Here is a 16601-nt window from a genome sequence, read left to right as displayed (position 1 = left end):
GTATTTGACGAAAAAAATAAATCAAACGTGAATCTATTTTTAAACACATTCAAACGTGTAATTTTCACATTTCAATTCAAAAGAACAAAGATCGAAAGATTAAAAAAGAAAGACAAATGTAAAAGATAAATAACGAATATTTGATATGCACATACTAGACTTTTTAAAACAGGATAACGAACCAACGTTTTATGGGACTCTATTTTCTAGTCGAGCAAACCAAATATACATGTAGAAAGTTATCTTACCTTGTATAAGAGGAAAATTTCTAATGAACTGGACTAGAGAAAGAAAAATAGCCCAGAGCAGCCCCCTTTTGGCCTCTATTAATTTTCGTTCAATTATATTTCATTTTCTTCTCTCCTATTTTCAATTATACAATCTTCCATAAAATAATATTACACGTAATTGAAAAAAATTTCTTCTTTTTCAACCGCTCATTTTTCAAAAAAATATTATTCCATCCATTTTCATTTCCACAAAACAAGGGCCAAATGGGGGCTTAAGTTTGATTTGAAATGTTGAAAAATGATATATACTTGAGAAGAGTCTGTTTGTCTAAATAAAATTTATTAAGCATTTTCATTTTTACAATTTTTTGGAATTTATTCATTTCAGCATCATGTTCTTAATTTTTACTTTATTGTCAAATAATATTTCATTTGTACAAAGTGTTCGTGTGAATCAATCTATGTAAAGGAAATGAACGTTTATAAATTATAAGTCCTCGTATCTTTACTATTGTATTTATTTAGATTTTTTATTTTTTAATCTAGATATTAATTTTTTATAATTCGTTGGATTGTGTTGGGTTGAATTTTAAATTATAACCCCAGACCCCACTCAATCCAACCTCAAATTTAATTTTTCAACCCAATCAAACCTGACTAAATTTAAAAAATAACCCAAATCGATTGATTTGGCTCGAGTTGATCGGGTTGAATTGAATTTTGTCCAATCCTACTTGAAACATAAAAGGAGACTAAAACCGCATAAAAACGAGTTCTATTTATACGTGAATGTTGACCCCCTCCCTATCTAATTTCTAAAATTTGTTTGATTAGCTTAGAGATATCTAAAGAAAAAAGAAATGATTTTTTTTTATTCTGTCCAAAAAAGATGAGAACGAGACAACAAAATAGCATTATATTACAATATTAGTATAAAGATTCGTTTGACAGAGTTTCTATTATGCTTCTACTTCTTGTATAAAATTTTCACGAGAAAGCTATTATAGTTTAGCCTCCTTTAAAAACTATTTTAATTAAGAAATTTTGTTTTTAAAAATTATCAAAATATTTTCAAAAATAACATTTTAATTTCAGAAATAATTTTTGACTTTTCAAGACTCAAGTCAAATCGAGATCTCAAGTGTTAAATAGGATTAGTTATCCAAAAAGGGTAGCTCACGAAAAGTCTAATGGAAAAATCCAATTGATTTTCCAAAATAGAGAAAACTGATATAAAAAATTCCAATTCACAGAAATTGATTGTAATCTCCATATCAAAATGTCACGCGAATATTTACAGACTGAATCTTTCTTCAAAAGAATCCTAAATAAGACAAACGGATCATGCTAGATGTAACTAATTTTTCTAATCTAATGCTTTACATACACTCACAATAAGAGTGTGGGGATCACATTTTGGGATTATTTTATTCATGCGAGGTCCACATGCTTGTGAAAGTAGATAAACCATTTGGTAAACCAAATTATGTACACTTGGAATTATCCAAAAATGTATGCACCCATAGTTTACCATTTTTATGAGTACATTTTTTTTTTTGGCTTTTTCACAAGCTAAGATACGAAATATTAAGTTGAAGAATCAGTTAACTGGAGCATATGCTACAGATCCTTCATATATAGTGCTTAGCCTAATCCTGAAGGATTGGGCCGTCATTTTAGCCCGCCGAGAAGAGTACTTCTGCAATTTCCTCACAGACCTGGATCTAGAAGCCCCTAATTGTGCTGATGTTGAGGGTTTCGTTGCATTGTTATTGTTAACAGAACTCTTCTTTTGATGGGGTTGGATATTTTGATCTAGACCCATTACTGGTGAAATCCGGGACTTTCTCTTCCGCCTTTGCGTTGAGGCAGCGGCGTTCATTTTGTCAAGAGCGAAGCTGGCTTTCACGGCTAGAGCAGCCATGTCGGACGCAGTCAAACGATGCTGAAGCTTCGTGCTCGGTAGCACGAAATAGATCTGAGACTCCTCAAGCGCATCTGCTGGCGCCAAAGCAGGTATGTAATCGTTGAAATACAAGCAATCCGAGTTGCAAATGAATGAACCTAATGCTGAATTTACAAATTCCGAAACCTGAGCAACTGTGGTTGGAATTGAAAATTGGCGTAATTCTCCATTCATTAGAACAACGTTTGCAGAAGGGATCTGGTAATCAACTGATTTTGAAGAAAGACAAGCACCCATTTTTTGCTTTCTGGCAGTTTCGATTGGAAGAGAAAATTGGGGATCGGGGGATGAATGGCGGAAAGTGAGGCAGTGAAAGGGATTTTATAAAGAGAAATGTGTGGGGGCCACAGAATTGAAAAATGAAAATGGGTGGAAGTTTGGTAGAATCAGCAATGACATAACGAAATGAAACACACGATGCAATATGTCAGCTTCTAAGAAAAACAAACTAAAAACTCCTATTATTTGCTTGGAGACCAAGGGCTGGGCTTGACTTCGCTTATGCTGAACAAACATTAAAAAAAAAAAAAAAAAAAAAAAAAGCTGAAAAAAAATTAAAAAAAAAAAAAAAAAAAAACAGACTGATGTGACAGTTTATGATTGTGTAATTTTACGATTATTTTTCGTGCTTCAATAAAAAATTGTTAAGTGTAGTTTGAAAATGCTTTTCAGTAATTGATTTTAGTCATGTAGCATGATTGCTTCATTTATTTATGTTTTTCTTTTTCTATGTGGTGCTCGTAATTTTTAGGGCATGTTCGATGTAATTTTTTTGATAATTGCTAAAAGTGATTTTTTAAAGGTTAAAATGGGAAAAAAATATATGATTTCACGTGTAAAATTATTTTATTGAGAAAATATATAATTAGAAATGAGTTTGGGAAAAAAAATTAACAATTTGTACCAAATAGGGTCTTAGTTGAAAAGATTTATGTGTGTCTTATTAAAAATTAGTTGAAAAATCAAAAAGAAAAAAATAATGCAATCTCCTCCCATTTCATTGTCGACAAATTTAATGGTCGTGTCTGATTTTCGTTTGCTAACTTCGTCGTTCATTTAAGTAGACGGAATACATATATTGACTTGTGGAGCGTGAACGGTCCAAAATTGCTATACTTAAAAATTATTCTTCTACAAAGTAAGTTAAGTCTAGAAAAATAAGTTTTGTTAGTAAACAAAGTAATATCGTATTTGACGAAAAAAATAAATCAAACATGAATCTATTTTTAAGCACATTCGAACATGTAATTTTCACATTTTAATTTAAAAGGATAAAGATCGAAAGATAAAAACTAAAGACAAATAAAAAAGATCAATAACGAATATTTGATATGTCCATATTAGACTTTTTAAAACGGGATAACGAACAAACATTTTATGGGACTCTATTCTCTAGTCGAGCAGACCAAATGTACATGTAGAAACTTATCTTACCTTGTATGAGAGGAACATTTCGGATGAACTAGAATAGAGAGAGAAAAATAGCCCAAGACAAATTATATCCCCCGTTTGGCCTCCAATAATTTACATTCCATTACAATTCATTTTTCTCTCCTATTTTCAACCACACAATCTTTTATAAATAATATTACATGTAAATCGAAAATTTTTCCTTCTTTTTCAACCACTTATTTAAAAAAAAAAAAAAACACACACACACACACACACACTATTCCTCCCATTTTTATTTTCACAAAATGGAGGGCCAAACGGGGACTAAGTTTGATTTGAAATGTTGAAAAATGATATAATTGAGCAAAGTCTGTTTGTCTAAATAAAATTTATTAAGCATTTTCTTTTTTACAATTTTTGGGGATTTATTCATTTCATCATCATGTTCTTAATTTTTACTTTATTGTCAAATAATATCCCATTTGTAGAAAGTGTTCGTGTGAATCAATCTATATAAAGAAAATAAACTTTCATAAATTACAAGTCCTCATATCTTTACTATTTTATTTATTTAGATTTTTTAGTTTTTCATCTAGATATTAATTTTTATAATTCGTTGGATTGGGTTGGTTTGGATTTTAAATTATAACCCCAGACCCAACCCAATCCAACCTCAAATTTAATTTTTCAACCCAATCAAACTTGATTGAACTTAAAAAATAACTCAAATCGATCGGTTTGGATCGAGTTGATTGGGTTGAATTGAATTTTTTCCAGTCCTACTTGAAACACAAAAGGACACTGAAACCACATAAAAACTAGTTCTATTTATAATTGAATATGCTGACTCCTCCCGATATAATTTCTAAAAATTTGTTTAGCTCAGAGATATCAAAAGAAAAAAGAAATTATTTTTTTTTATTCTGTCCAAAAAAAGACGAGAACGAGACGACAAAATAGCATCATATTACAATATGAGTATAAAGATTCGTTTGCAAAGTTTCTGTTATGCTTCTACTTCTTGTATAAATTTTTCACAAGAAAGCTATTGTAGTTTATCTTCATTTAAAAACTCTTCTAATTAAGAAAAAAAATTCTAAAAAATTATCAAAATATTTTCAAAAATAACATTTTAATTTCGGAAATAAACTTTGACTTTTCAAGATTCAAGTCAAATCAAGACCTCAAGTGTTAAATAGCATTACTTATCCAAAAAGGATAACTCACAAAAAGTCAAGCATCCTAATGGAAAAATCCAATTGCTTTTCCGAAATAGAAAAAATTGATATAAAAAAGAGGAATAGTAAAAAATGTCATTTTTTTTTGTGAAAATGTACAAAAAATTTGCATGTGCACCTAATTTTATAAAAAAATATCACTTTTTGTTGGGAAATGTCCAACTTACCTTTCATGTCCCCTTTTACGAGCATTTAATGCTACGTTCCAATCTCGTATATATATATATATATATAACGTACTTAACATCAAACAAATATCTTCAATAAACCCTCACTTCATCCACCTTCTTTATCCCTTGATCAAGAAGACATTACTATTAGATTTATCATCCATTTTGAGAGGTTAGTTATTACGAATTATTTTTTATTTTTATCGAATAGCTTACTCTTTTTTAAATGATAAAAATAACATGATCATCAAAGTGAATAATGCTTTTGAAACTACTATTAATCATGATGCTCCTCATTTTTGAAATATTTTTGGAGGGAAAAGATACCAAAAATATTTATGCAAATGTTAAGTGGTAACAACCTTACCAAATTGGCTTTCATATGCATTTGAATCATACTACACAGTGGTAGCAATCTTACCAAATCGAAGTCGAAGTACGTGTCGATGATTAAACTATCAAACATAAAAATGTGAAGAATAAGACTATGCATTAACAAATATTCTGACTTCAATCAACAATGTCGAATGATAAACAACTATCGTGTATCTCATATAAATTCATTGTTTATCCTGTGACTCCAATAATGTGAAAAGCAGTCATACATTATAGATAAATAAGCAATAATAATATCAATCTGATCAAAGTTATATCATGAAAGTCAATTGATGAGCGCAATTTTTCATAATCGTCCTCGTGCACATAGATCTCTACCCACTTCATGTGGGCAGCCAAATTGACATTTCAAGGCGAAAATGAATTCATCAATCAAGAATAATGAACAAAAAATGCGAAACAAACCACTGAAACTTGAACACAGAAAATGAATGCATTAATCAAGCATAAAAACGACGAATCAATCAACAAATCATAAGATCATAACATTTCATACATGTTAATGCGAAACACACGTGCAATGTTGGAACCAAAGTTCAAATTGTGGAACTGAGTTTAGGTAAAGGAAGGAACTGTCGTTTCCAATAGTTCATCTATCAAAAACTTCACCTGATCTATCGATAAGTACATCTGTCGAAAATTACTGATACTAACTGTCGAGAACGACAGTTCAATGGTAAATGATTTCAAAGCTATGATGTCATTTCATTTTGACATATTGTCATTTCATTTCCAACATATTGTCATTCATTTCGACAAAATACACAAGTTTTGTATAAGGATACATAAGGTATTTAAATAATTCATAGGGTCAAAAATGTCCTAAACTAACATTTTTGATAGAAAATTTGAAAGGTGACATTTTTTATAATTCATAGCCAAATTTTGACACCAAATAAAATTTCCTCTATAAAAAATTCCAATTCACGGAAATTGAATGTAATCTCCATATCAAAATGTCACACGAATATTTACAGACAGAATCTTTCTTCAGAAGAATCCCAAATAAAACAAAAATGTGTGCACCCATCGTTTACCCTTTTTTTTAGTACATTTTTTTGGCTTTTTCACAAGCTAAGATATGAAAAATTAAATTGAAGAATCAGTTAACTGGAGCATATGCCACAGATCCTTCATAAATAGTGCTTAGCCCAATCCTGAAGGGTCGGGCCGCCATTTTAGCCCGCCGAGAAGAGTATTTATGCAATTTCCTCACAGACCTGGATCTAGAAACCCCTAATTGCGCTGACGTTGAGGGTTTCGTTGCATTGTTATTGTTAACAGAACTCTTCTTCTGATAGGGTTGGATATTTTGATCTACAACCATAACTGGTGAAATCCGGGACTTTCTCTTCCGCCGTTGCGTTGAGGCAGCGGCGTTCATTTTGTCAAGAGCGACGCTGGCTTTCACGGCTAGAGCAGCCATGTCGGACGCAGTCAAACGATATTGAAGCTTCGTTTTCGGTAGCACGAAATAGATCTGAGATTCCTCGAGCGCATCTTCTGGCGCCAAAGCAGGTATGTAATCGTTGAAATACAAGCAATCCGAGTTGCAAATGAATGAACCTAATGCTGAATTTACAAATTCCAAAACCTGAACAACTGTGGTTGGAATTGAAAATTGGCGTAATTCTCCATTCATTAGAACAACGTTTGCAGAAGGGATCTGGTAATCAAGTGATTTTGAAGAAAGACAAGCACCCATTTTTGCTTCCTAGCAGTTTCGATTGGAGAGAGAATTGGGGAGTGGGGAAGAAGAGGAGTTGTGAACTTGTGAATGAATGGCGAAAATTGAGGAGATGAGAGGGATTTTATAGAGAGAAATGTGTGGGGGCCATAGAATTGAAAAATGAATATGGGTGTTAGATTGGTAGAATCAGCAATGACATAACGAAATGCAACACGCGATGCAATATGTCAGCTTCCAAGAAAACAAACTAAAAACTCCTACTATTTGCTTGGAGAACAAGGGCTGGACTTGACTTAGCTTATGAGCAAGGACTGAGCTATATAACCCGTGCGAGTGATCGTACGGTTGACATAATACACATACATGAGGGTTGGGGATATTTTATTCATGTGAGACCCACGTCGATCATGTGAGGGTGCGGTTACCCGGAGTGTCAAATGTGTGGGTTGTTTGGTTTTTTCCTATGAGCAATGCTGAACAAACAAGAAAAAAACAGACTGATGTGACAGCTAAAGATTGTGTAATTTTACGATTATTTTTCATCATCCAATAAAAACTTGTCAAGTGTAGTCTGAAAATACTTTTCTGTTATTGACTCTAGCCATGTAGCATGATTGCTTCAATTATTTTTGTTTTTCTTTTTCTATGTAGTGCTCGTAATTTTTAGGGCATGTTCGATGTAAATTTTGTGATAATAGATATTTGAAAATTGATTTTTTTACGGTTAAAAAGGAAAAAAATTATGATTTCACGTGTAAATTTATTTTATTGAGAAAATGTATGATAAGAAATTATTATTATTTTTAAAGAATTTGTACCAAATAGGGTCTTAATTGAAAAGATTTATGTGTATCTTATTAAAAATTAGTTGAAAATGAAAAGAAAAAAATAATAAAATCTCCTCCCATGTCATTGTCGACAAATTTAATGGTCAAGACTATAATCGTTTGCCAACTTCGTCGTTCATATAAGTAGACGGGATACATCTGTTGACTTTGGGGCGTGAACGGTCGAAAATTGAGGAATTTAATATTTACAAATATAAATTCTGAGAAACTTTTTGTGGGCACCTAATGAAGTTCATAACGACTTAACTTTTTGACTTAGAAATTACATTTTAGTCTTATGTTTATGTTCTATTTTTGAATTGAGATTTTGATGAATTTTAAAAGATTCTAAAATTTTAATGAATTTCGTGAATTGGAATAGATTTTCACATAATCGATAAGTATCTCATTAAAAATGTAGAGAGAGAGAGAGAGAGATAAGTGCATTTTTAAGCTTAAAATCTATTCAAATCTTTTAAAATTTCTTTATTCATGAAAATTTTATAACTCTACGAATTATTGAATACAGATATATTTTTTAGAATTTCATTAAAATCTCAATTGAGGATACCTTTTGTAATCTTACAAGTTTTAAGTCGATGCATTGTCCTATTTTGCGACGCGACGATCATGAATTCTTTATGTAATTTTTATAGTTATATTCAATTGTTTGTGGATTTAATCTCTTATCCCCACCCTAAGATTATTAATACCAGCGTACATTTTAGAATAAAAAACCAACTTGACTCGGAACAATTTCACATTATGCCCAAACTCGGTCCTTCCCATTTCTAATTGTGCCTCTCCTTTCACATTATGCCAAATTTATAAATATTACGTGGATAACATTCAAAATAAATAAATTTAATTATCTCACTTTAAACGGTTTATCCTGTTAGTAATTAAAATAGAGTGTGACCACTTAAACTAATATTGAAGGTAAGTTTAGTAAACTGGAATTTGATGTGACAATAAGTCCTTGTTTGGTTGAGATAAAAATGAGATTTTTAGTATATTTTAATAAAAGTAGATGAGATGTGTGGTTGAAAACTTGATAAAAGTTATGAATTTCATAAGATGTGTAAATGAAAATGAGTTTAAGAAAAAATAAATTCTTAAAATGAATGCCAAACGAGGGTTAAATTTTCTCGGACCGAGCTACACAAACATAAGGGTTGACCTTGGTGATGACCGAACACACACACATGAGAAGGTCGGCATTTTTTAATTCACGCGGTGCCCACACAGAATGTGAGGGTCGATCAATCAAGCTATCACCAAAATTCGGGCAAAATGGTTTCTCTACATTGACTCCTACCTTTACCTAAAAGATATTTTTTGAGGGAAAAAAAAAGTAAAAGAAAAATAATTGAAAAAATGAAGAAGATTTTTTTATCATTCTAAACATCATCGTGGTTAAAATTAATTGTCAGGTCGAACTTTTGTTCACCATCTGAATTTTGTCATTATTTAAAATAGAATGATTTAACATAGTAAATTATCGAAAGTTGATTGGCAACTCTTTCTCCCCAACTTTTTTGGTGTTCTAAGGTTCTAATCTATATAGATAGAAATTGATAGCATCCCTTCTTCCACCTTCGAAGGATTGAAGGGTACGGCCATCCTAAGTTACCGAAGAGTTGTGAATTTAAATTTTTTAAGAATTTTTTACACAAAGCACTTACTTATTCTCAAACATATTACTTATATTTTGATATGTGTTGTTTCATTGTTCTTATGTAGTGTGTTTACTCAGTCATTATGGATTTAAAGAAATGTTCTCAAGGTGAGATAAAGCAACATAGGTGATTGATTTGACCTTTGAATAGAAAATTTGGCTGTGTGAAACAAAAAAATGGCGAGAAAACAAGGCCGCAGCGTACTCAAACTTCGGTCGTCATTCAAGGGTCAAACTTAATCTTCTTGAAATTTCTTTAACTATTATATTAACACATCATGTTTTTCATGCTAAACAGCAACACCTAAATCCGGTTTTCGTAGTCTAACTCCTTTGACTTTTCTTTCTTATAACTAATCGAGTTAACGGTTTGATTAGTAATAATTAATGTGTGTATATTCGATTGATTTCTGGTGGATACAGTAGTACTCGACTTGATTTGATTTGATTCTCATGCTCAAGTTTGAAATTTAAACTAGTATCGAAATAAGATTTCTATGACATACAATTATTTTACTACATGATTTTATTAAAAGGTCAGGTTCGGTCTCATCACGCACATAAATGCAAATACGGTTTGTTGCATTGGTAAGACAGAAATTAATGTATGATATTTTAAATTATCGATACGAAAAAAATTTAGAAGTTTAGACCCCAGAAGCCAAAGATAAAGTCTAAACAGATAAATACAAAAATCTATGTAGAGAACAAAGAAAGAATTTTCTATACACTAACCTGAGTTGGACACTAATAGATATGCAACTAGTTAAAAAGGTTTCACCACCACTTGTGATTTGCATTTGTAAACATACCTGTATTTCCCAGCAAGAATAGAGCAACTACAGTGAGGCATGCCAAAACTAGCCATATCCAAGGCTGCCACTTTCTCTTGTTTCGATTGCGAACGATTGATGGAGGGATATTATATTTTGACTTGCTTTGTTTTGGAGGTCTTCTAGTACTTGCTGCTGCTACAGAATTCGTCTCCTCCACAATCTCGGTTTGGATTTCAGTGCTTTGAATGGCCCTACTAACATCATTGACTTCGCTTGGAGCAGCAGCAGAAGCATTCTTTCGTTCCTTCTTTTTCAGCCTCTTCTCCCTCTCCTACACAGACACGTTCATCCATCAGTACTAGTCAACAGCATCAATGAAACCAGGTATTGTAGAAGAAGAAAACTCACCTTTTCTCTCTGTTCTGCTTCCTTCTGTGCTCGTTGTTCAGCTCTCCTTTGTGCCTTTTCTGCATTCCTCTTCTTCCTCTCAAGTGCCAACTTAGCCTTTTCTATTTCCTCCAGCCTAAGTTGCTCTGTCAACTTGGCCTTAGCCTCTTCTCTTGATTCCTCCTCTATCTTCCTTTCCAGCTCCACCTCTTCCTTTGATTTCATTGGTTTTTTCTTGATCTCACTGATCACATCCTCGCCAGAAACAGTTGCTAAGGCATTCACCAATACAGGTTTAGCAGGTTCCTTATTTGTCATCATACGATTCTTAGGTTCTGATAATTCCAGAGGTGAACTTTGGATAGAGCCAGTCTCCACTGGTGTTAAACCCAGCTTACCAACTCCTTCATTCACATAACCGGGAAGATTAGGTGGCACCTTGTCATGGCCTAGCGAAAGACCATCCAGAGTTCCAAATCTCGTGAGCGTACTCCTTTCATTCTGCTTCACATATTCCTTTCGGAACTTGTCATTTGTGTTCCAGAGTTTCATTATTTTTTCCACCTAAACAATCAGCACAAATACAAAAAAGTTATAGGCTGCATTTTCGTGTCAAAGACAGACGAAGCAAAAAGTTAACCTGATTTACGCAAAGATGGTGAAGTCCCTCTCTATCTTCGTTAAATGCACAATCCCTGGCTGTAGCTGCATCACCCATGTACTTGCGAAAATGTTCGTTCTGCAATTTAAAAATTAATTTAAAGCCAAATAATTTTTGATTTTGTTTGCCTTTCTAATTTAATTTGTCTCCTTTTGTTTCGGGGGAAAATTTGTGTGTCATTTCTAGTGTAAATCTAATTTCTATGCATTTTAATATTTCCAATGTAAATCTCTCAATAACTTAAAAAGCAACAGCATCCAAATGGTTCAATCATCACAAAGAGCCATGCCAAATATCATCAGATCTGTTCACCGTATGCAAGCAGAGCAAAATTAAATTTTCCCGAGTTGTTTATATGAATGGAATTCTTAACCAGGTTCGTTCTCAAAATTGTATAATTAAATCCATGAGCCCACACAACCACATCATTGTTCCATAGAAAAAGAAAAGTTGTGAAGCTTCACGGCCAAGGAAATACAAGATACCCATCAACTTAATCAACAAATGATAAAAATACAAAAGAAAAAGATTAAAAAAAATTTAATCTTCTTGAAACATATTCATTACTTGTTTCACATAAATACCTTTACGTCCATCCATATCCATGTTAAATTAACCTCAAGGTAACAAGTAGATATACAGAATAGAGGGAGGGCTCAAAATCTTAACAACAAATTACTAACTTTAAGAAATTCTTTAAAATGAAATCTTAATAAAAGGAATAACAAAGCAGTAAATGCAAATTTTACCATCAAAAGAGCCTATTTTGAGAACAAATTAACAACAAGAGTAATAGAACTAGATGTCTATTTATCGTATATGGCTTTAATATGTTAACGGAGTATATCTTTTTCCAGATAATTACACCTTTCCACAGCTAATTGCACGTCAGTTTCTCATATCCCCTCCATCTGGGAGTCATGACGAAATTATAAACAACTACGAACAAGCAAGGGGATATGAGTTTTAAAGGGTTAATAACAAAGGGGAGTGTTTCTTTACATCTTTAGAAAGGAAGGCTTCATCTGACTTCTGAATTCAATTAATGCTTATGTTTACATACACAATTTTTAGGCATGATTTCAGCAAACATGGTACCGTTATAGTCAGATGGAATGCTATTGGTGAGAAAAATGGCCCCAACTTAATCATTAAACTTGATGAAAATAAACATGCAATGAAAAAATGGCAACTGACCTTCTCAAAAAGTTCTTTTCTCAGACTCTGCAATTGAGAATATGCTGCTTGGCGAATATCATCTGCAGCTCTGAACTGAACACGTAGTTCTTCAGCCTTCCTATTTTCATCTTCACGTTCCCTACCTGCGGCAGTAGCAGCTTCTTCAATTTTTGAGATACTATCCTTGAGGCCATCGAGCTCCTTCTTTAAGATCTGCATATGATGACACCGTATTAAGAACTTAAAGGAGTAACTTGAAGACGAATATAAACAATTTTGGCTTTTATGCTGCATAATTATTCCTGCTCTACAGCTACACAAGAAAACCTTAAAGAATACACGAAGACACAGAAAAGCAAAATTGAAATGTCCGTCATACAATAAGATGGAGTAATTATATTTTCCATCTCTTTTTATCTATAGACTAGCAAGAAAAATAATGACATATGCAAACTGCAAGTATGTCTTGAATGCACAACAGAAATTAGATATTCATACCTTCAAACGCTCTTCAGCTTCCTCTCTCTGGTCCAAGGCCTGTTGGATTTCATCTTGGCTACCAATGCTATGTGACAATTTATCACGGTGCTGTTTCACTTGTTTGATTTCATGAATGAGCTGCTTTTCCTCCTTTAGGGTAAGGGTTTCATGCTGTATCATATGTTCCATATTGCATATCTGCCCCCAGGGAATCATGTAAGAAAACACACACACACACACACACACACACACACACACACTCTCACATATATAGCTAACCTGTCTATCCAAATCCTCAATAGTTATCACACTCTTGGCTCTGTTAATAACAGAATGAAGAAAATCTATTTCCGAGAGCTTCGATCTCATTATCTTCCTTGCAGCTCCTCTTTCAATCATGGCAGCTTCGCATTGAGAACCACAAGCTCGATAATTTTCCTGTAAATAGAAGAAACCCAAAAACTGCATGAATATTTCTCAACCGAAAATGATATAAAAAAAAATTCTATGGAAGAAGATTTTACCCTTGTCTTCTGAATTTCGAGTTGAATAGCATTCCTCAGCCGAGTCTTCTCATCAACTTCTAGCTGAGCATGTTTTATCTGCTCTCTCAGTTTCCTATCATTAGACTTTGGAATCCTAACAAGATAGAATGGCCTTGTCGCAGCCCCAACACTCAAGTTTTCTCGAGCAAGCATGACATCAGTAGAACCTTTTGGAGGAGCTGTTGAAATTCCATTCCCATTGTCCTCACTTTCATTTGCATCATTAGTGGTACAACCTAGAATTATGTTGTCAACAATTGGGACGTTCTCCACATTAATTTGTAATCTCAGACCATCGCTAGATGAAGAAGAAACCTCATCAGTGCTTTTAGCATCAAAATTTTCAAGTTGAGGTTCACGAGGCTCAGAAATTGAAGCTGAGAAGTTGTCAGTTGGTTGACAAACATCAATCAAAATTTCAGATTTTACAGCTTTAGGCGATTCTTCACTGCAATCAGGATGTTCAGCCGGTTCTTCATGACGTGGAGGTAGAGGGAAATTTTCTTTATTTACTTTAAAAGCATGGTCATGAACAATTATTGTTTTCCTCGAGGGAGTTTTCACCATGTCAGCCCAGCGCCTTGAAAACAACATCTGAGACTTCTCTGATTCTAATTCTCTCTTTGTCTTCTCCTCATTAATAAGTGGCCAGGATTTGGGATCCAAATACATAGAAGTGGTAACGGGAACTTCCTCTGAGCTCATCTCCCCAACTTCAACCTTTCGTAATTCACATTCAACAGCATCTGCAACAACATCAAGTTCTAGATTATAACCCGGGCATTTTTCAATGGCATCACGAGACACAATAATGTCTGACAACAAATTATTTAATTCCACACCCTCAGCTAATTGTGTACCCAACCCCACTTGAGATTCCTGATTCTCAATCACACTAGAGCAGGACTCCGATTTTGTCCAATCCTCAACTTTCTCTATTTCAGCTTTGACCAAACTTTCAGTTTCTTCATTTTGATCCTGAAACTGTTCTATTTCATCTTCTGCACTGCCTTCTGTTTTTCCAGATTGCTCCTGAACTGCAGATTGGTCCTGAACTGGTTCTATTTCATCTTCTGCATTGCTTTCTGTTTTTCCAGTTTGATCCTGAACCAGTTCTATTTTATCTTCTACACTGCTTTCTGTTTTTCCAGTTTGGTCCTGAACCGGTTCTATTTCATCTTCTGCATTGCTTTCAGTTTTATCTTCGGCATTGCTTTCTGTTTTTCCAGATTGGTCCTGAACCTGTTCTATTTCATCTTCTACACTGCTTTCTGTTTTTCCAGTTTGGTCCTGAACCTGTTCTATTTCATCTTCTACACTGCTTTCTGTTTTTCCAGTTTGGTCCTGAACTGGTTCTATTTCATCTTCTTCATTGCTTTCTGTGTTTCCAGATTGGTCCTGAACCTGTTCTATTTCATCTTCTGCATTGCCTTCTGTTTTTCCAGTTTGGTCCTGAACTGGTTCTATTTCATCTTCTCCATTGCTTTCTGTTTTTCCAGTTTGGTCCTGAACTGGTTCTATTTCATCTTCTCCGTTGCTTGCTGTTTTATCTTCAACACTGCTTTCTGTTTTTCCAGATTGTTCCTGAATCTGTTCTATTTCATCTTCTGCATTCCTTTCTGTGTTTCCAGTTTGATCCTGAACCTGTTCTACTTCATCTTCTGCATTCCTTTTTGTTTCTCCAGACTGTTCCTGAACCAGTTCTATTTCATCTTCCGCATTGCTTTCTGTTTTACCAGTTTGGCCCTGAACCTGCTTTATTTCAACTGCTGCCCCATTCTCAGTTTTTCCAACTTGCACCTCCATCGCATCAGTAGCCGCATCTTGAACCTCAACCCCATTCCAAAGGGAATTCTGTTGATCTTGAGGAATGCCATTTTTCACCGGGAGATTCCCATTAGCCTCATTTGCAAAGTCGTGTCCCTCACCCCCAAGGGAATTTTGTTGATCTTGGGGGTTGCAATTTTCCACAGGTAGAATCCCATTAGTCCCATTCGCAACGCCAAGCCCCTCCGTCCCAAGGGAATTCTGTTGATCTTGGGGGATATTCTCCAACGCGAAAATCCCACTAGTCCCTTCAACAGCATCATGTTCCCCATCCAACAATTCACTAATTTCGGCACTTTTGCTATCCAATTTTCCGCTTTGAGCATCAAATTCCACACCTTGAACCTCAACGACCTCAGAATCAGTTAAAACACTCGAATCCAACTCAACAACGTCATTATTAACCACAAGATCCTCACTCAAACCATTTGATCCATTCATGAAAGCATTGGAATTATCAGGATCATTATGGTGGCTGATCCCGTTAGAATCAGGCTTGGGCATATCAATCTGGTAAGAGCTAGGTTTTGTAACCACCTCAGAAACCGCCTCACAAACCCCTTTTGCAGCCGTCATTCTCTGAATTTTTTAAACGGTGGGTGAAGAAGAACTATCTACAACACAAAATTCATTCACATAAGAATACACATTAAAAATAACGCATATATACATACATGCAAAGTTCTAACAGGGATTCAAATCACCGGAGTATGAAAAATTAAAATAATAGACAAATAAGCGGAATTAAAAAACATGCGTGATTTACAAAAGAAAATTACAGAGAAATCGACTTGCATCAAATATATTATGATCGGTAGAGCGAATAGAATCAACGCATTGAAAGAAGAATGAAGATACGGAGAGAGATAAAGAGCTGGCTGAAGCCAATTGAAGAATCTGTGTCCTATTAGAACTCTAATTCTCGTACGGATTTTAAAAATTCGATATCGACTCGAAAAAGTAGTGTTAGAGGTCAAGGATCGAATCAAGAAACAGAAATCAACGGCCAGATTTGAGTAGACCGGCTTATTTCAATTGTGAACCGGCAAATTCTAGATTTGGTTGAACTTGTGGACGATTTTAAATGCTCGATTTCTAGATGAGATTTCAGTTTAACATAAAAATCTTAACAAAATTTATACAAATTTTTACATATTAT

General features: G+C 33.9%; 3 protein-coding genes across 6 annotated transcripts; all 3 read right to left on the bottom strand.

Annotated features, from left to right (window-relative positions):
- Positions 1–1830: 1830 nt before the first annotated feature.
- Positions 1831–2433, bottom strand: LOC111392253. The gene has a single exon (XM_023017547.1). The coding sequence runs from the start codon at positions 2431–2433 to the stop codon at positions 1831–1833; it is 603 nt and encodes a 200-aa protein (XP_022873315.1).
- A 3882-nt stretch (positions 2434–6315) lies between these two features.
- Positions 6316–7216, bottom strand: LOC111393257. Its single transcript, XM_023018703.1, has one exon. It carries the CDS (start codon positions 7095–7097, stop codon positions 6495–6497), a length of 603 nt encoding a protein of 200 aa, XP_022874471.1. The 5' UTR covers positions 7098–7216; the 3' UTR covers positions 6316–6494.
- A 2967-nt stretch (positions 7217–10183) lies between these two features.
- LOC111393256 (putative uncharacterized protein MYH16) lies at positions 10184–16369 on the bottom strand. 4 transcript variants are annotated; one of them, XM_023018700.1, is made up of 8 exons: positions 16222–16369; positions 13595–16056; positions 13350–13508; positions 13089–13268; positions 12609–12803; positions 11391–11489; positions 10772–11314; positions 10184–10694 (listed from the first exon to the last, which is right to left on the bottom strand). In XM_023018700.1, the coding sequence occupies exons 2-8, from the start codon at positions 16016–16018 to the stop codon at positions 10365–10367; spliced, it is 3930 nt and encodes a 1309-aa protein (XP_022874468.1). In that variant the 5' UTR covers positions 16019–16056; positions 16222–16369; the 3' UTR covers positions 10184–10364. The 4 variants fall into 4 exon arrangements, with proteins under 4 accessions (XP_022874468.1, XP_022874467.1, XP_022874469.1 ...); XM_023018699.1 differs by having other exon boundaries at positions 16238–16361; XM_023018701.1 differs by having other exon boundaries at positions 13595–16052; positions 16238–16360.
- Between the last annotated feature and the right edge of the window lie 232 nt (positions 16370–16601).

This window comes from Olea europaea, chromosome 4 (genome assembly GCF_002742605.1).
Source record: "Olea europaea var. sylvestris chromosome 4, O_europaea_v1, whole genome shotgun sequence".
In the NCBI taxonomy this organism is placed as follows: Eukaryota; Viridiplantae; Streptophyta; class Magnoliopsida; order Lamiales; family Oleaceae; genus Olea; species Olea europaea.
This window is presented reverse-complemented; position numbering and strand designations above follow the sequence as displayed.